This window comes from Seriola aureovittata, chromosome 14, assembly GCF_021018895.1.
Source record: "Seriola aureovittata isolate HTS-2021-v1 ecotype China chromosome 14, ASM2101889v1, whole genome shotgun sequence".
NCBI classification, from domain to species: Eukaryota; Metazoa; Chordata; class Actinopteri; order Carangiformes; family Carangidae; genus Seriola; species Seriola aureovittata.
The window spans coordinates 10,716,595-10,731,957 of record NC_079377.1 but is presented as its reverse complement, the minus strand read 5'-3'; the positions used below and the strand labels follow the sequence as shown (position 1 = coordinate 10,731,957).

At 39.1% G+C, this 15,363-nt stretch overlaps 1 protein-coding gene across 1 annotated transcript; it reads right to left on the bottom strand.

The window, feature by feature from the left end:
* Nucleotides 1–4,741: 4,741 nt before the first annotated feature.
* On the bottom strand, nt 4,742–13,374 carry kcnk1b (potassium channel, subfamily K, member 1b). Its single transcript, XM_056396198.1, has 3 exons — nt 12,827–13,374; nt 9,982–10,377; nt 4,742–7,804 (listed from the first exon to the last, which is right to left on the bottom strand). The coding sequence occupies exons 1-3, from the start codon at nt 13,179–13,181 to the stop codon at nt 7,548–7,550; spliced, it is 1,008 nt and encodes a 335-aa protein (XP_056252173.1). The 5' UTR covers nt 13,182–13,374; the 3' UTR covers nt 4,742–7,547.
* Between the last annotated feature and the right edge of the window lie 1,989 nt (nt 13,375–15,363).

Below are 15,363 nucleotides of genomic sequence, written 5' to 3'. Positions count from 1 at the left end.
AACAGGCCACTGCTGATTGGCCGATGCATGAGGAGAAGTGAAACTCTGAGCCAGTGAGAGAGGTCACATTTATTACTGTGTATTTAAGTACTTAGGAGGTTTTATAAACATTTTATTTTCTCATTACTCAGCAGTTGATCATTGGCTTTTGCATTTGTGTATGCCAACATGTGGAGCAGTTTATAGTTGTGATCCAGAGAGACGCACCTATTCCTCTGTTGCTAAAGAGGGCGTTATGTGGTGAAATGTTATTCCAGCTAGAAGGAAACATAACCTTTATGGAATCGGCACCCTGTAGTCCCAGGGGCCTGTGTCATTTCTTTAGGCTATATTTGTTATTCAGCTGCCATTACTAGTAAGGTTGACACACAGCTGGAGAGTAACCAGGAGAATCTCTGAGGATGAGAGGACCTGCTGATGCTATTGTGTGCCAACATCGTGAACCAGTTAGCTGCCCAGGCAAACAGCTCTAGTGGGAAGAAAAGACTGGCAGCCTCAATAGCCCCGATTTCCACTCTCACATTTTCCCTTTGTTAGTTTTAGTTGACGACTGATAACGAGACAAAAATACAGTATATGATCAAAGCTCTGGGAGTAGCCATTCATAGCTATTAATATTAAAAGACACACCTCTGAGATGACAGGGGAATTGACTTCAGAGGTGCTTTTCAGGTGACAGTTTCACAATAGAAAATTGTTGAGGAAAATATTTTTCATATCAACGCAGATGATGAGCTCTACCTGAACTGGGGTCCCACTCCAATTGAAACACATCACTTTTGACTATGAGTCATTCACATCCATGTGGTTATTATAAATAGAACATGTTTTTCGGTTTGTTTTCTTTGTGGATGTGATTATTTTTCTCCATATAAAAAATTATTCATTTATTAGCTTGAAAAACTGTCCACTGCTACTTACATGTAAATCCTCCTGTTTTTCTAACCCTAACCCATCTTACACAAGGTGTACCTCTCCTCAAATGAAAGTCTGCTTTGCATAATTGTTGCCCAATTTGCCAAAAGTGATTTGGAGTAATTGGTCACCCCATGTTGCAGAGGCAAAAATCATCACTCTACTTCTCCAAATCCTGAAGGTCATCGAACATTCGCCACTTGGAACAAGTGACTGCTTCCTTTGAATATTTATAACCAATTATTTTCAGTGAGGTTTGGAGTGTGAAGACTTGGCGAGCTCTTCTCAGATTACTGTAAACGTATTCTGATTGGAATGAATAACCGACATGGCAATTAGATTAGCCAGTAGTGGTCCTCCATGTGTTTATAATTTTATACAAGTTGTGTTTGTCGAAAGTGCACAGCCCTTTACTCTCTCTTCTAATCGGTGGCCACAAACATTTTCTCAGCATTCTCACTCAGCTGAACTTCACACTTACATCTGATTCGCCTGGATGTCAGCTGTAGTGGGATGACAAAGTGGAAAAGACAGGAAAACGTGGGCTGTGCAGTTCCGTTCCCAGGAGTTGCTCCATCTGTTTCAGCATGACTGATGATGATGTTTCAACCTGTGATGCTTTTCGTCAGAAGTTTGAACTCCTGGGAAAACAACTGCAGATTACATCCCCTCCCCCTCTCTGTTCCTCTTGTTAATATCCTCATGGTTTGTCATCCAGCGCCTAATAAATGTGCATATGCAGTCTTTATATGGAGCCAAGTGTGAGTCCACACTGCAGAGATGGAGGTTTCACTGCAGAGTGGTTGCAAAGAGAGAGAATGCCTCTGGCTGCAGCATCCACTTGCCACTTCCTCTCTTCTCTCCTTCCTTCTTCTGGTCCTGTCAGTTTGTCTCACCTCTTATACATTGAAGACAGAGTTAACTGGGGCAGTGTATGTCGTCCTGAGTGTTTGCTGTGTGCTTTTCTGAACATATATGATTTTTACGCCAAGAAAATATAGAACTGTCATGCATGACTGCAAGCTCAAATCACCATATTTCATTTTAGTTATTTCTTTGGTCCCTTGTCATAAATAAATCCCTATTAACATTTTGAAAATATGACCAACGCTCACTTCACACAAGAAAATTGAAACCACCATGTTTGCTATAGCAAATGAAAGTAGTTACAGAGCTGGCAGTGGGGAATGTTTGTGCTTGAGGCCTCCTGCATTCCCATAGTCCCAGTGTGTGTGTCAGGATATAAATAGAGTTACTCCACCATCAGAGAGCGGTGCTATAGGGTAGATGCCAGTCGTCGCCTCGGTCCAATCCAACCCACCCCCCTGTCCTGGATGACCCCTGAGTCCTTGGACCACTGGTGCATGAGGGGCCAAAGTTGCAACAATAGACTTGTTGTAAAAACCTGACTGATGAAATGTCAAGCATTACACAATGTACTCCTGGGCATTCTGCAGTGCGTGTTGCTCTTGGGTTTTGCTGGAGTGAGTGTTTGATGTATCTACAACAAGCTGTAAAACAACAGTGTTGCATTATTTGTTCACTAATGCATCCTTAAAGAATAGCTTTAGATTCAGCGCACTGATGCTTCTCTCAGTTTATAGCACAGGGATAAAAATCGTTCTGTTTGCAGGATTGAAACATAAGGCCGAATTGTTTTATCTTCACAGCTCAGGCTCAGGTAGTTCCCTGTGTGGATATGCAAAAAGATCAAATAGCAATATTAATGACAAGAAGCGGCTGGTAAATTTCAGACTGGTGTGTTGAGCCAGGCCTTCAGGGGATAGTTCCATTCTGCCCCAGTACACTCCTGACTGACAGCCTGGCTGCAGCTACTGACAACTGCACTGTATGCACAAGTTTGTGTGTGGGTACAAATTAAAAGCAAATAAAGCAGAGAAACAGTGCAGCATTAGAAGATGTGATGTCCTAAAGAGTAGGTTTACTTTAACTGGCCATGTGCCAGAGGTAGTTTGTTGGAGCCTCTGGAGTCAGCAAATGCAGTCTCATTTTGTGGGAAGCACAGATCCTGCTTATGCATGCAGAACGTTTGATTTCTAGCTTTTTATTCAATACTGTTTTTCTTTTTATAAACACAAAAACGCATCCATTCACATTTAACAGGCTGCAGATTCCTCTCATGGGGGCACTGTTTGTCATTGTCAGACCAGTATTATAGCTGCCAACCTACACCACCTGCAGCCACAGTAGAGCTGTAAAAAAAAGTCAAAAAGGCAATGATGATGATAAATTTTAAAGTTTTTTTTTTTTTTTTTTTTTTTTTTTTTAATACATACTGTTAATATGTTTAGTTTTGTCCATAGTTTATATTTTAAACTCGCACAGTTTACTTTTAAAATACATTTACAATTTGCACAAAGGCTGAGAATAAATAAGTCATAAGAGTGTGAATGTGTGATGCGTGTGTTTAGTGTGTCTACAGGCAGGAAGTCAGTGGCATGTGGCGCTGGGTTATTCATTGTTGGGTTTTGAGCCTGTTCTGAAAATGGCTTTTTCTAAAGTTTGAATTACAGGCACTGTACATAATATAAGTTTAAGCAGATTTCATACTTTAAAGCGGTGATTTTAATCTGATTACAGTCGGATTTGTTCCAATTACATTATGTAAATGAACAGAGACAATTGCAATTCGTGTGCCGATTCTGAATGTGGCAGATTTGTACTGTATCAAACTGTCTGACGTCCTCAACAGTTATTTCCAATTACTGTGCGCCCACAGGTAATTGTGTTCTCACAACATGCACCCAATAAATACTTTGCCAGGAGCTGCCTTCCCCTCATCTTTATTCAGGCATTTAAACTTGATAACATGTATGTAGGCTCAGCAGCTCTGCAGTAAGAGGTGCCTGCATGTCAGAGGTAATTACACTTCTGTTCAATAAGAAATAAAGCTGCTGAATGAAACAAAGCAATGCTTTTTTTTTTCTTTAGAATTTGTTAGGCGATGGGCCAGCACAATAAATATACACAATTGAATTTACTATCCTTAGAGAGAGCTTTGCAGCCTGTACCAATAAAATGCAATAAACTCTATAGTACTGGGATGAAAGCTGAGGTTGAAAGGTATAAAATGATCACCAATACATCAACAAACAAAACAATTATATATATATAGATGAATGTTTTGTTTTCTATTTAGTTCCATTATTTATTGTTGTACATATTTCTTTGTGCTATATATTGTGCAGTCACACCAAAGCCTCTATGTATTTTAGGTATTCAATAGCTTTGTTCTTTGCATGTTCTCATAATAAATCAGTGTCTTTCAGCAGCTAACAACGTCCTTGCTTTTATGAAGTGCCACATGTAATGAGTTTGATGTGCAAATCATTTCTATTTATGCTCAAATAAGAAAGCATTTTCTGTTCATCACTGGCTGGGGTATTTGAAAGCCTCTTGTTCACCCCACAACGTCAATTACTGCTCTTCTGTGATGGAGACAAAGATGTCCTAAACATCCACCTCCATTTCATATTCAAGGATTAGATGAAAAAGTAAAATAGTCTATTCAAGTGCCAACAATTTTATCCTTTTTTTCTTTAAAAAAAAAAAAAAAAAAAAAAAGCTTCCCAAGACCTTACATGTAATCACATTCATTGCCATGTGTTCTGCTTTCCAATATTTCCAAGTGGTTTTGTGTGTACAACTGTCACAGCTCTCATGCTTACTTGTTTTCATTTAGGTACACTATTATGGTACATACACGTTATATAATAATACATGTTGCTGGAGGCAAACAGCTGAAACTGCCATCAGAGCACAACATGCTTTTTGTCAGTGGGATAAAATAATTACCAAAGTCAAATTAAGTAATAATAACAACACTTTATTTAAGACACACTGATATTTTACAGTTCATGGAATCACTTCTTATGTTGAAATGAAGTTTACAGAAAACCTTGGTGGCATTGCTGTATTACAATATTGGTATTGTAACATTGAAGTACTACTGTGCATATGTATCTACAGTATGCGCCACAACGACTGAAGAGATATGTACAGAAAACTATGATTCCAAATATTCCAAACGTATCCGTTTTGTCAGCATAAATAAACAATGTCAGTGTGCTTCCATTTGTAATCCTTGACACGTTTACTCCCTGAACAGAACTAGAGCTGCTTTACCTTCGAGACAAACTGCATGGTGACAAACACTGCCAGAAACAGTAACGCTGAAGGGTCAAAGGCTTGACATCAATCTATTCAACGAATCTACAAAACAGAGAAACATCTTTACAGTAAAAGAGACAACCCCAAACTTATCAAAATTCAAGTTCTCCTTTTTTTCTCAGCAGACAATATGAGCAGTATCAATGCTTCACAGTTTACATGAAGGCCCAGACTGGTGAAACAAAAACAAAAAAAAGAACAATCTGATCTACTGATCTATAAAATTCCATATTAAAGATCAGTGAGTAACTCAAGATGCTGACACAATCAAAGCTAATTTCGCAAGTGGTCATGACACCTTGCTGCAGCTAAACTTGTCAATACTTAACAAACAGAGCCAGCGGAAAACAGCTAGAGGCAATGCTGTGCGCTGGTCAGGCCTTGAATCTCACTGTAGCAAACAGCATAAAAAACATTACATTCAAGACTTTATAAAAGGCTGCGACTGTGTCTTGATGGAGCAATGTAGCAGAGAAAGATGAGGTCAGAAATTCAGCAACAAACGGAGACTGAAACACTGTTAAAACTGATGACGATTGCATGTCTTTCTATTAAATGACAAATAAATCTGCATTAGTCATATTCTACACTGTATGTGTGGGTGTCTGCACCGAGCAGAATATAACAGGACGGATAATGGAATGAAATTAGTACTTCTGTCAGAACATTTTACCTCCTGCCAGAAATATTTCTTTTTAAATACACAGAGGAGTTCAATGTCAATGTCACAGAAATCTGCAAGTGCATATCCACTGGTTTAAATTCAGATTATGGAAAATCATTGCCCTAAAAACTGACGTGGTAGATAATCAGAACTTGGATAGTTCAATTCAAGCTGCTCCTTCTGCTGCTTGAGTTTATAGTTTCAAGTTTCCCTAACGTACCCTTTTTAGTACAGAATTCCTTTCATAAATTACTAACAAAATTTTGTAAACCTTCCTCGTGTCATATCTAAAAATAGAATTTTCGACATTCAAAGGATTTAAATACAGTAAAATAGTTCCTGTTCAATGTCTTGCCTTTACAGATCATCCACAACAGAGGTAACATCATCTTTTTCATTAAAAATATCACTGATGAAATCTTTGGAACCATATCCCTTTCCTTTCAGAGAAATCCCAAAGTTATTTTTTCTGTACTACTACCTGGTTCCAGTACATGTGCAAACTGAGCTCTCTTTATTGACAGTAAAATGCAATAGGGCAGTCGGCCCTCTATGGTTCCCTTTTTTAAGCTGGGCTAACCTCATTCCCCTTTTCACACAGTCCAGCACACATTAAGCAATTCAGACAAATCAATAAATTATAGTGCTTATCACCACACATGGACAACTCTGAAACGGCACTGCAACATGTTGAGAAAATACATATATCTGCAGACAAATACTTTCCCTCACAATGAAATGCGACAATGTGGAGTGCAACCAGAACGTTTAACACCTCTGTAAAGATGAGCCAAAAATGCTACAAAACATATACAGTGTAAAACAGCTCATGTATTGTTCATAAAATGTATCGTCTATTCTTTCAGATGCCTTTTTCAGGATCGACTGCAACCTCTCTTTCAGTCACCCATGTGACCCAAATTATGCAATGGAAAAACAGGTCCCTGAAACTTTCAAAAACTCTTCAAAAATCCATAAGAGCAACCAACTGAAGAGAAACTGATGAAGCATTTCACAGCTTACCCACCAACAAACTTCGATCAGTCAGAGGCGAGCACTAGCATGAAAACACAACACAACACATCACAAATTCTCCTGTCAAAGTTCCAACTGAAAATAAAAAAGAAATTCTGACCTCACAGTACAGTTAATCCCTTAAGTTGTTTATATGTTTTAGCTTCACTTTGGCTCATCTTTAAGAGTTGTGTTCATTCTTGATGGCACTATACTTTACATATTTTACCTGATTATGTACATTCCACATACATGTCAAGCATCTCTATTTATAAAGATACAGACATATTGTATTACATATGTACTATTTTGTGACAGACTACAGATAATTGTCTTATATTTCATCTAGATTTAAGAGACCAATTACATCCTAAGATGTCACTAAATATGCAATAAATAATACAGCTCATAAAGGAGCTTAGCTCCTATGAGTTATAAATGCAGCAGAAGGCTTTTCTTTTATCACTGACTTTGTCTTTAGAGTCACTGTTAAAATATTAATTTTCTACCTAATTATTGTGCATAAATTTAATCTCTGCTGCATAGCACTGTGTTGTCAGTATTGTGGTTCGGCAAAGGAGATTGTTTGCGTGATCTCAACAGTCTCAACTAGTTTTACTTCTAAATTTTGCAGGGCCGAGCTTTGCAGAATGCCTACAGCTGAGACTTAGGATCTACTCGTTCTATCTACTTATACTCTTGTGTGTATTACCCCCCCACTTTCATATTTTCATCATTCAATAGCAGTTTGCGCCATCTTTGTTTACTGAATCATGGGATCATCATTAGGAGAGGCCAGAGTTTGGACACTAACAAACGGCTGGGTCTTGTCTTCATTATGAACTGTGGCCCTGTTGGACACAGTAGTGAAGGACAGGTGGTCGTGCTCCAAAATGGCGAGGCGGTCCAGCGGCTTCTCCTTCTTCAGGTAGAACATCTTCCTCAGCTGCTTCAGCTGCTGTAGCTCGCAGAAGGTCTCCAGCACCACCAGCATGACGATCAGACCCAGGATCAGGTAAACTGATGGGACAAACACACAAGGCAAGGAAAGAGATTGCATATCAAAAACAAACCTAACCAGGCATTCTCTATAACCCTGACAAGAAATCACTTTAACATTAAGCATGTTTTTAGAACTTAACTCTGACTTTTTATGGGACGTAACACAATTTATACTATTCAATATCTTACTGTACAACTGTAGAATTTTCTGTAGGTCATTCTATTGTAACGCATTTCTTCCCTATTGTCCAAAAACCTGTTGTTTATATGCACTGACACAAGGGGGCAGTGGCTAGGCAGCCATGTTAACAAGATCAGAGTGTGTGCTTTTGTTGGATGTAAGATAGGAAGAGAAACACAGAGAAAAGGTTTCAGACAATGCTGGAAATCCCCGCATCCCCCGTTTACAAGTAAATGTTTGTTGCACAGTGCTAGGGGTAAAATCTTTCACTTCCACCTGATACAAGCAAACCCTCCTCTCAAGCATCTAACATTAAAAACCTCTGAAACCCACTAGAAACCCAAGGTGCGTTTAAACAGGTGTTTGACCTATAAATGACAGCATTACATGACTATCAGGTGACTGTTGTAGCAACAGCCTAAAATACATTTGAAATCCCCTTTTTCCCAAAAAACATAGTTTTATGTTTTACTGTGTATTTGCATTTAGAACATACTGTATGTATACAGAATAGTGCTACACCCTGAATGCACATAGTAAAAGCAATGACTGCTTATCACCAAAGGCAGTGGCAAAATCAACTCTCGAGCAATTGCCACCAACTGTTCAATATTAGCTCTTCTCTTCGATTACTCCAGATGTTATTACAGGCAGTGGTGATGTCACTTCCAATATGGACACATAGTTTTTCAGAGGAAGTTGTATAAATGTGTCTAGTGTCCTTTTGTACAAACAAACACGTTTTGTCTCCTCCTACAGTCCGACACATTGTGCCCACTGAATGACGCCTGGCTGGTGCGTACCACACGCCCACACCACACATGGCAGGTGACAGTTCGATGGAGTAGTGGTCGACATTTATCCACAGCTTGTCAAGACTCTGTGGATTTAGTCTGAGTTTTGCTGTTTTGTTTTGTTTTTTTTTTCTTGTGACTATTAGCCCCGACAGTGCTGCTGACAGCAAGCTGCACAAATGCAATCAATGCCTCAGCACTCTGCTTTAGGCCATGGCCCAATTTGTATCCTGCGCTGCACGTTCTCATTTCATCTTGACTGGTTAATATGGCTTTAAACACGCGGGAAAATGACGGATTGTAGCTTTGTCAGCAGCTTGTCAACAGTGTAGAAAAATTTCCCAAATAGCTTTTGCAACTGAACCCTTTTAGTGAGCTTTGTATTGTTTAGAAAACTACATAGCTTGTTGAAGGCTGCAGTGGTTAAATGTATTTATTTTTTCATTACATTTTAAGATTTTGTAATAGCAGCCTATTGATGATGATTCCTACTATATCTTTATGGGCATAATTTATAAAATATAAATCAACTCTCCTTTTGCCTAAATGAAAGTGCTATAACTGATTTCTGACTCAATTGTAATTCAAGCTGTATTAAATAGAATTTGTTCATACTTGTATCATACTACAAATAGAATGATGCGTTTTCTTTTACGTAAGCTTTCACTAAATGGGTCAGAAAATAGACCCAGCTTGTTATGTCACAACCAGGCAGGTGAAAGTTTACCATAATAAAACTCACTGTGGGTAATATTCCCACATCAGCAAATCGTTGCAGCATTAACTCTGACAAACTGGCACTCATTGAGAGACCATTATAGTAAGGCCCAAATTATATAGGATTTATGGGGTTTTATTGCTGGATTGCTTTATAGCTCAATCAGGAAGTAAGTGCTACCCATCCACTGCAGACACAAATGACACAGTGATATCCTTCTTGCAACAGGAAGCATCAGAGTTTATAAGAAATCTGCCACTGATATGAAACACAAGCACTGATTAAAACAATGCTGTGTGCCCGTCATCTCATCCATCCTCTGTTTATAGTAATTAGACTGAAGTGTTGCAATGATATATGCTGTTTAAAAAGCTTCACATTCTACCATTAAATGCACCTCAGAGGATAAGAAAGGACAGTAAGAGGAATTGATTATAGACCTTATAGCTACCACCACCTTGTTGTGGAAATAGCTCTAATACAAAGAATCATCAGCACTCACAAGTGATGCCGACTTTGTAGAGCTCCCTGAACCTCTGGTTAGCAGCCTCTCCAGGTACATAGTCTCCCAGGCCGATGGTGCTCAGGGAAATGAAGCAGAAGTAGAAGGACTCCAGGAAGTTCCAGTTCTCCTCCAGTGCTGAGAAGATGGCGGCGGGAATTAGGAAGAAGCAAGAGACGGCCACCGTGGCGAGCAGAGTGGCATGAACAATGGCCACCAGTGGTTTGGACAGGCCCCAGCGCGTGTGGATGTACATGATCGGCCTCCGTGTGCTGAACACCATGATCCTTTGCACCACGGCAGTGAGGAAGAGAAGGGTGAAGGGGATGCCGATCACCGAGTAGATAATGCAGAAGGCCTTCCCTCCATCCGACAGAGGTGCTGTGTGACCATATCCTGTGCAAAAACAAACGTGACACAAAATGTTTCAGTTATAGTTGACAACATGATGTTAGTCCGTATCTGATACTATTCACACAGTACAGAATGTAGGTAAATATTTACCCACCAAATGGATTGTGTAAGTACACAATAATACTGTATCTGTGGCTATTTCATGGAAATGACCCTGCATTTTACATAATACACTGTACCACAAATACTCAGTAAACAAAGAGGCCTGGTTTTCTGCTGGCAAATATCACATCCTGACTTCTTATTTCAGCACTTACTGGCACAAAACACATTTTCATTTCTTTTGAACTCACTTTGCTATCATACATTTATCCTCTTTGTGTTTACAGTATGATGTTACAGTTCATAGTTCTGATAAATGTGTTTACTGAGGAGATTCTTAATGTTAAAGTACTCAATATTATAGCACACTTTAAGTCAGATACAGTGTAAGGATGCATGACTTCAATTTTCACACTTCATTAAAAGCAAAATTGGGAAAATGCCCTTAACATACATAACAGCAGCACAAAAACAATCTCTACTTTATTTCCTGTCTGTGCTAATAACATTAGCAGCCGTGCATCTGACCGTTGATGGGCAACATAAAGCACAGATAATTATTATTGTAAATGATTATGGTCTTTCTGTGTTTTAGTATGTGTACGAGCTTGCACAGCGTCTCCTCCGCCCTGTTTTGGAATTCAGCCTGTTTCTGGCTTATTTAAGCTTTATTTATATAGGGAGGGTTGGCTGAGCATACATTAAAAGCAATGCCCTGAAATAAATAATAGGAACAGACAGAGTCTTTCATTAAATATAAATGTCACTGAACAAACAATAAACAAAGCAGGGGCTCGATAACAGCAACTGCAGGCAGGTAAAGAATGATTAATGAGAACAGTCTTGAAGTTATGTCACATTGATGTGAAGGAGGTATTGCTATAAAAAAAAACAACACGTGCTCATGAGGTGGACCGTAAGAAGCACGTTAAAAATACCATTGCTCACTAACAACTGTGTGCAAATGAGGAAACAGCAGTGTGTTTGCTTGTGATATATGCTGTTAAAAATGCACAAACAACTCACTTTCAGCTTATACTTTAACACAGTATAACTATTTCTGTTAGGAATAAAATGAATGTATGGCTGCACACTGGTTCCTGCACCTTTTTCCTCTTGTGAGAATAAAAGGAAATGGCCCATCATGGTATCTGGTAATATATTTTGTAACTACTCTGTCGGTCTTAACTGCTGGATAACAAAGGTATTATTTAATATCCAACAAGAATGAACTGCAGGTGTTTTATTTCTCAACCAGAATCATTCTGGAAGTACCACTGAGATTAGTCAAAAGCAAAAAGAGACAAAAGAAAAGCAAAAACTATGAATTACAAAAAGGCCCAGCTGATGTCTGGATGTCTGTTATGTTTCTGTTTAGCCAGCAGCAAAATTTTGTTGAGACTCAAACAAGAAACGAAGAGGTTTAATGCAGTCAGGCAGCTGCTGCTGTACACATTATCTGTAGCCTATAATCTTGTAGGCCCTATGTTGAAACCTCATAGATAACTGCTGCCATGTGGTCAGACTAAAGTTCCTTCAGTATACTGACAGATAGGCATCTGCATGGCATGTTCTTTTGTGCAACGCCAGATAAAAGAATATGACTCTATGCAGTGTCGTGCAAAACTGACCAAATGCCTCCAGACATATATAAAAAACAATTTGTTTAAAAGATTTGCCTAAATTAGAATATGCACTTTCCTGGGGGGAAATGGAAGGTGATGTTGACATTTACCCTGTCAAGTTTGTGTGCTTCTGTCCCGACACTGGGTACAGGTCTGCTTCTGTCCTACATACAGTGATACATTGTAGGCTATACTTTGCAAGAGGGCAGTTCCTTCACAGAAATGATATGTTTAGTAAAGGCTGTGCTGAGTGCAATGCAGTGTTCACTGTGCCAACATAAATGCAAGATAGAAAACATATAAAATACATATGACCTAGCTTTAGCTTCTGTGCTTAAACAACTATATAAGCAAAAGAGTAAATACATCTACTCAACATCAACATGTTTTAATATGAGGATGAAGCTACTAACAGCTTTATAGCCTGATTTAAATCTTGAGATAAGTTGTCAAAGTGATAAGGAAGCGACATTAAATTAACTTTTGGTAAATTAATTTGCCCTTCAGTAAGCACTTCCCACAGAACACTTTTTTTTTGTTTTCGCCTATGGTTTTATGTGTTACGTTTGTGTGGCCTAGCGGTGACTCTGCAAGTCAGACAAAATTATGTTTTGATAAAATGAGAACAGGAAGAAGGCCAAAACAGGGGCACACCTGGTTAAATATGTGTACTATTTATATTCTATCTTATGCTGCGCACCTGGTCTCCTGTAGCATCACCTACACTGTCCATCCCGAGCCTATTAGCAGTGACCTATTCTCACCTGTGGTGGACAGCACGGTGCTTGCAAAAAACAGCGCAGAGGTGAAGTCCCAGTTCCAGTTAGCGGAGGCGTTGTTGAGGATGGAAACCCCATAGTTACTGGCATCCAGTGCTTTCTTTAAAAACCGCTCCAGACGCTCCTCGGAAAGACATTCATTGTCCTGGAGGAACTGTTTTTTGACGGCCCTCAGGTCCTGGCGCAGGGCGTCCTCATAAGGCAGCTCCACCGAAGAAAAGACAACAGCGCCGAACACGAGATAAAGCAGATACCCCAAGACTAAAGATACAAAATACCACGTCGATTTGTGACTTTGTATCAAACGCACACAAGAATTGCTAGCTAGAGACTGAAGCATTTTCAAGAGGTATGTCACCTCCGTGTTATGTTACGGGTTTAAATGTATATAGTAAAAAAACAACGTTATCAATTTAACCGCCTCCCGTGCTATATTACCGAAATATCTTCTAGCTAGGGATGTTGTTAAGGACAAAGCCTAAATGGGGAATCTCTTCCCCCTCCGTGAGACCTGCTCAAAACCTGCTTTCGTAGTCGAGGCCTTCAGGTGCAGTCGGAAATGTCAAAACTATACAATGAGAAGAGCAGTGTTTTAACTAGAAAAGCAAATAGCCCACCACTTGAAGTTGAGGTCGTAATATGGCGGTTTTGGGAAGACAGGTACTGATGTAAAACGACTTCACAATAGAAAAATAAATCCCTTTATATTTATAGACGTGCGCGTAACCGTGCTTTATGCTTTATCTTTGACACTATCATAGGCTACTAAAAAGTAAATTTGGGCTTGATTTCTAAAAACTATACAACTTCTGCTAATATATCATTTCGAATTGTGATTGATTTTATTTCCGAAAAACACAAAAGGAAAGTCTCCTGAATCAAAAATTGTCGTATTTCCGAGCTTCAAGTTACACGTGAAGGAAACAAGTGATGTGGCGGCGACAAAGGGCGCGTGACGTAAGATCTCCTCTCCTCCCAGGTAATCAGTCGAGATGTCTTTCAGTTTCTATTCAAAACAATCGAGAAACGTCAGTAGACTGTTGTCACTGTCTTTCCGTCTTTTATTTAGTCACATAAGAAGGTGAGAGGAGGAAAGTTTCAACGCCCCGATACGCAAGAAAAAGCTGTGGCGATGACAGTTTAATTGTGGCTTTAGGGAGAACTGGTCCCTCAGGCTGTAGATGAAAGACGTCTAATATAAACTTTTTTTTAAAAATAATCAATGAAATATGTCTACTCCTGTGAGGATTTCACTACAAATTTAGTTAAATAAATATATGCATCTTTCATAATTTTTGTTGCTGCATCTAAAATCGAATATGGGTCAGAATATTGTTCTGTCCTCACTGTACTTTATGACCCCAAAGAAAGAAGATACAGCACATCTCTGCTGTCCCTGCGTCTACAATTAGATAAGGCCAGATACATCTCCATTTTTTCCCAGTGACATTTGTGTGATACTTCCTGAATCTGACTCACTACTACCTACATGTTCACTTCAGGTTCTTGAATCGCACATGTATTTAATCTTTAGTTCCTCTTTCGTTTCTCGCCTTGTGAAAATTAAAAAAAACAATTGAATATATTATATTACACTGAGTTTGAGGCAGACACTTAGCATTTACACCAGTCTCCACTCTTTTACAATGTGTCAGAAGATGAATCCAAACCAGGTGTTTAGACACAATGTTTTTGTGCAGGGATGAGTGGAAAGTGGCAATTAACCTAAAGTTACCCTCTGTGCATATTATGTCTAGACCCCTACCCGTTTGATTCAATGATAGGGATAGATGCAACATCATAACTTAGTCAGATTAAGACTTCAACGATGATTGCGTCATTTAGGATTCCTGGATTACTCTGGTATTAAATTAGTTGCCAAAGAAAACTTTTTCTCAGTTCATTTTGTTCTTTTGCCACCTGTGTGAACTTGCACGATTTTAGTATTAATTTTACATTAATATCTACATTTATGTCATAATTTTAAAAATGTATGTAACATAGCATTAGCAAGGTTAAGTGGGCAACTGTCCCAGGACACAAGACCACCAGGGGCCTCCAGAACCCTCATAGTGTGAAAGCACAATATCATCTGACATGTTAACAGCCATAAGGTGGTCCTGCTTTATTACCTGATCTCAAGGCCATCAAAATCATTTTGACTATCATTGTGCTTACATTCCTAAATTAACTTGAGTTTATTCAAATTACCACATAGCTAACCTGGGCTCATGTAATGTTACAGTGTTGGAATACTGCATACCATTCAAAGAGGTTAATCTGGCAATGGGCTACTGATTGCAAATCCTCATTCATCATATACTATATAGACAGGGTGCTGATGAAGATGACAACTGGCCCCTGACCTGGGGTCACATTGGGCAACCAGTACTGTAACACTGAAGCAGCACACACTGATGGTGAAGGGCCATCTCATATCAGTCCCCACTGACAACAAACTAGGTTGTCATGAATAATTCACTGAAATTATCCCAAGCATTCATTAGTATCAGATTGTTTTT

What these genes read in the sequence shown, in the direction of transcription:
- kcnk1b (XM_056396198.1), bottom strand. Translation starts at nt 13,181, where the DNA reads ATGCTTCAGTCTCTAGCTAGCAATTCTTGTGTGCGTTTGATACAAAGT. An exon ending in CACCGTGCTGTCCACCACAG is followed by an intron (nt 10,378 to 12,826) that starts GTGAGAATAGGT and finishes GTTTTTGCACAG; the next exon opens with GATATGGTCACACAGCACCT. An exon ending in CTACAAAGTCGGCATCACTT is followed by an intron (nt 7,805 to 9,981) that starts GTGAGTGCTGAT and finishes TTGTCCCATCAG; the next exon opens with TTTACCTGATCCTGGGTCTG.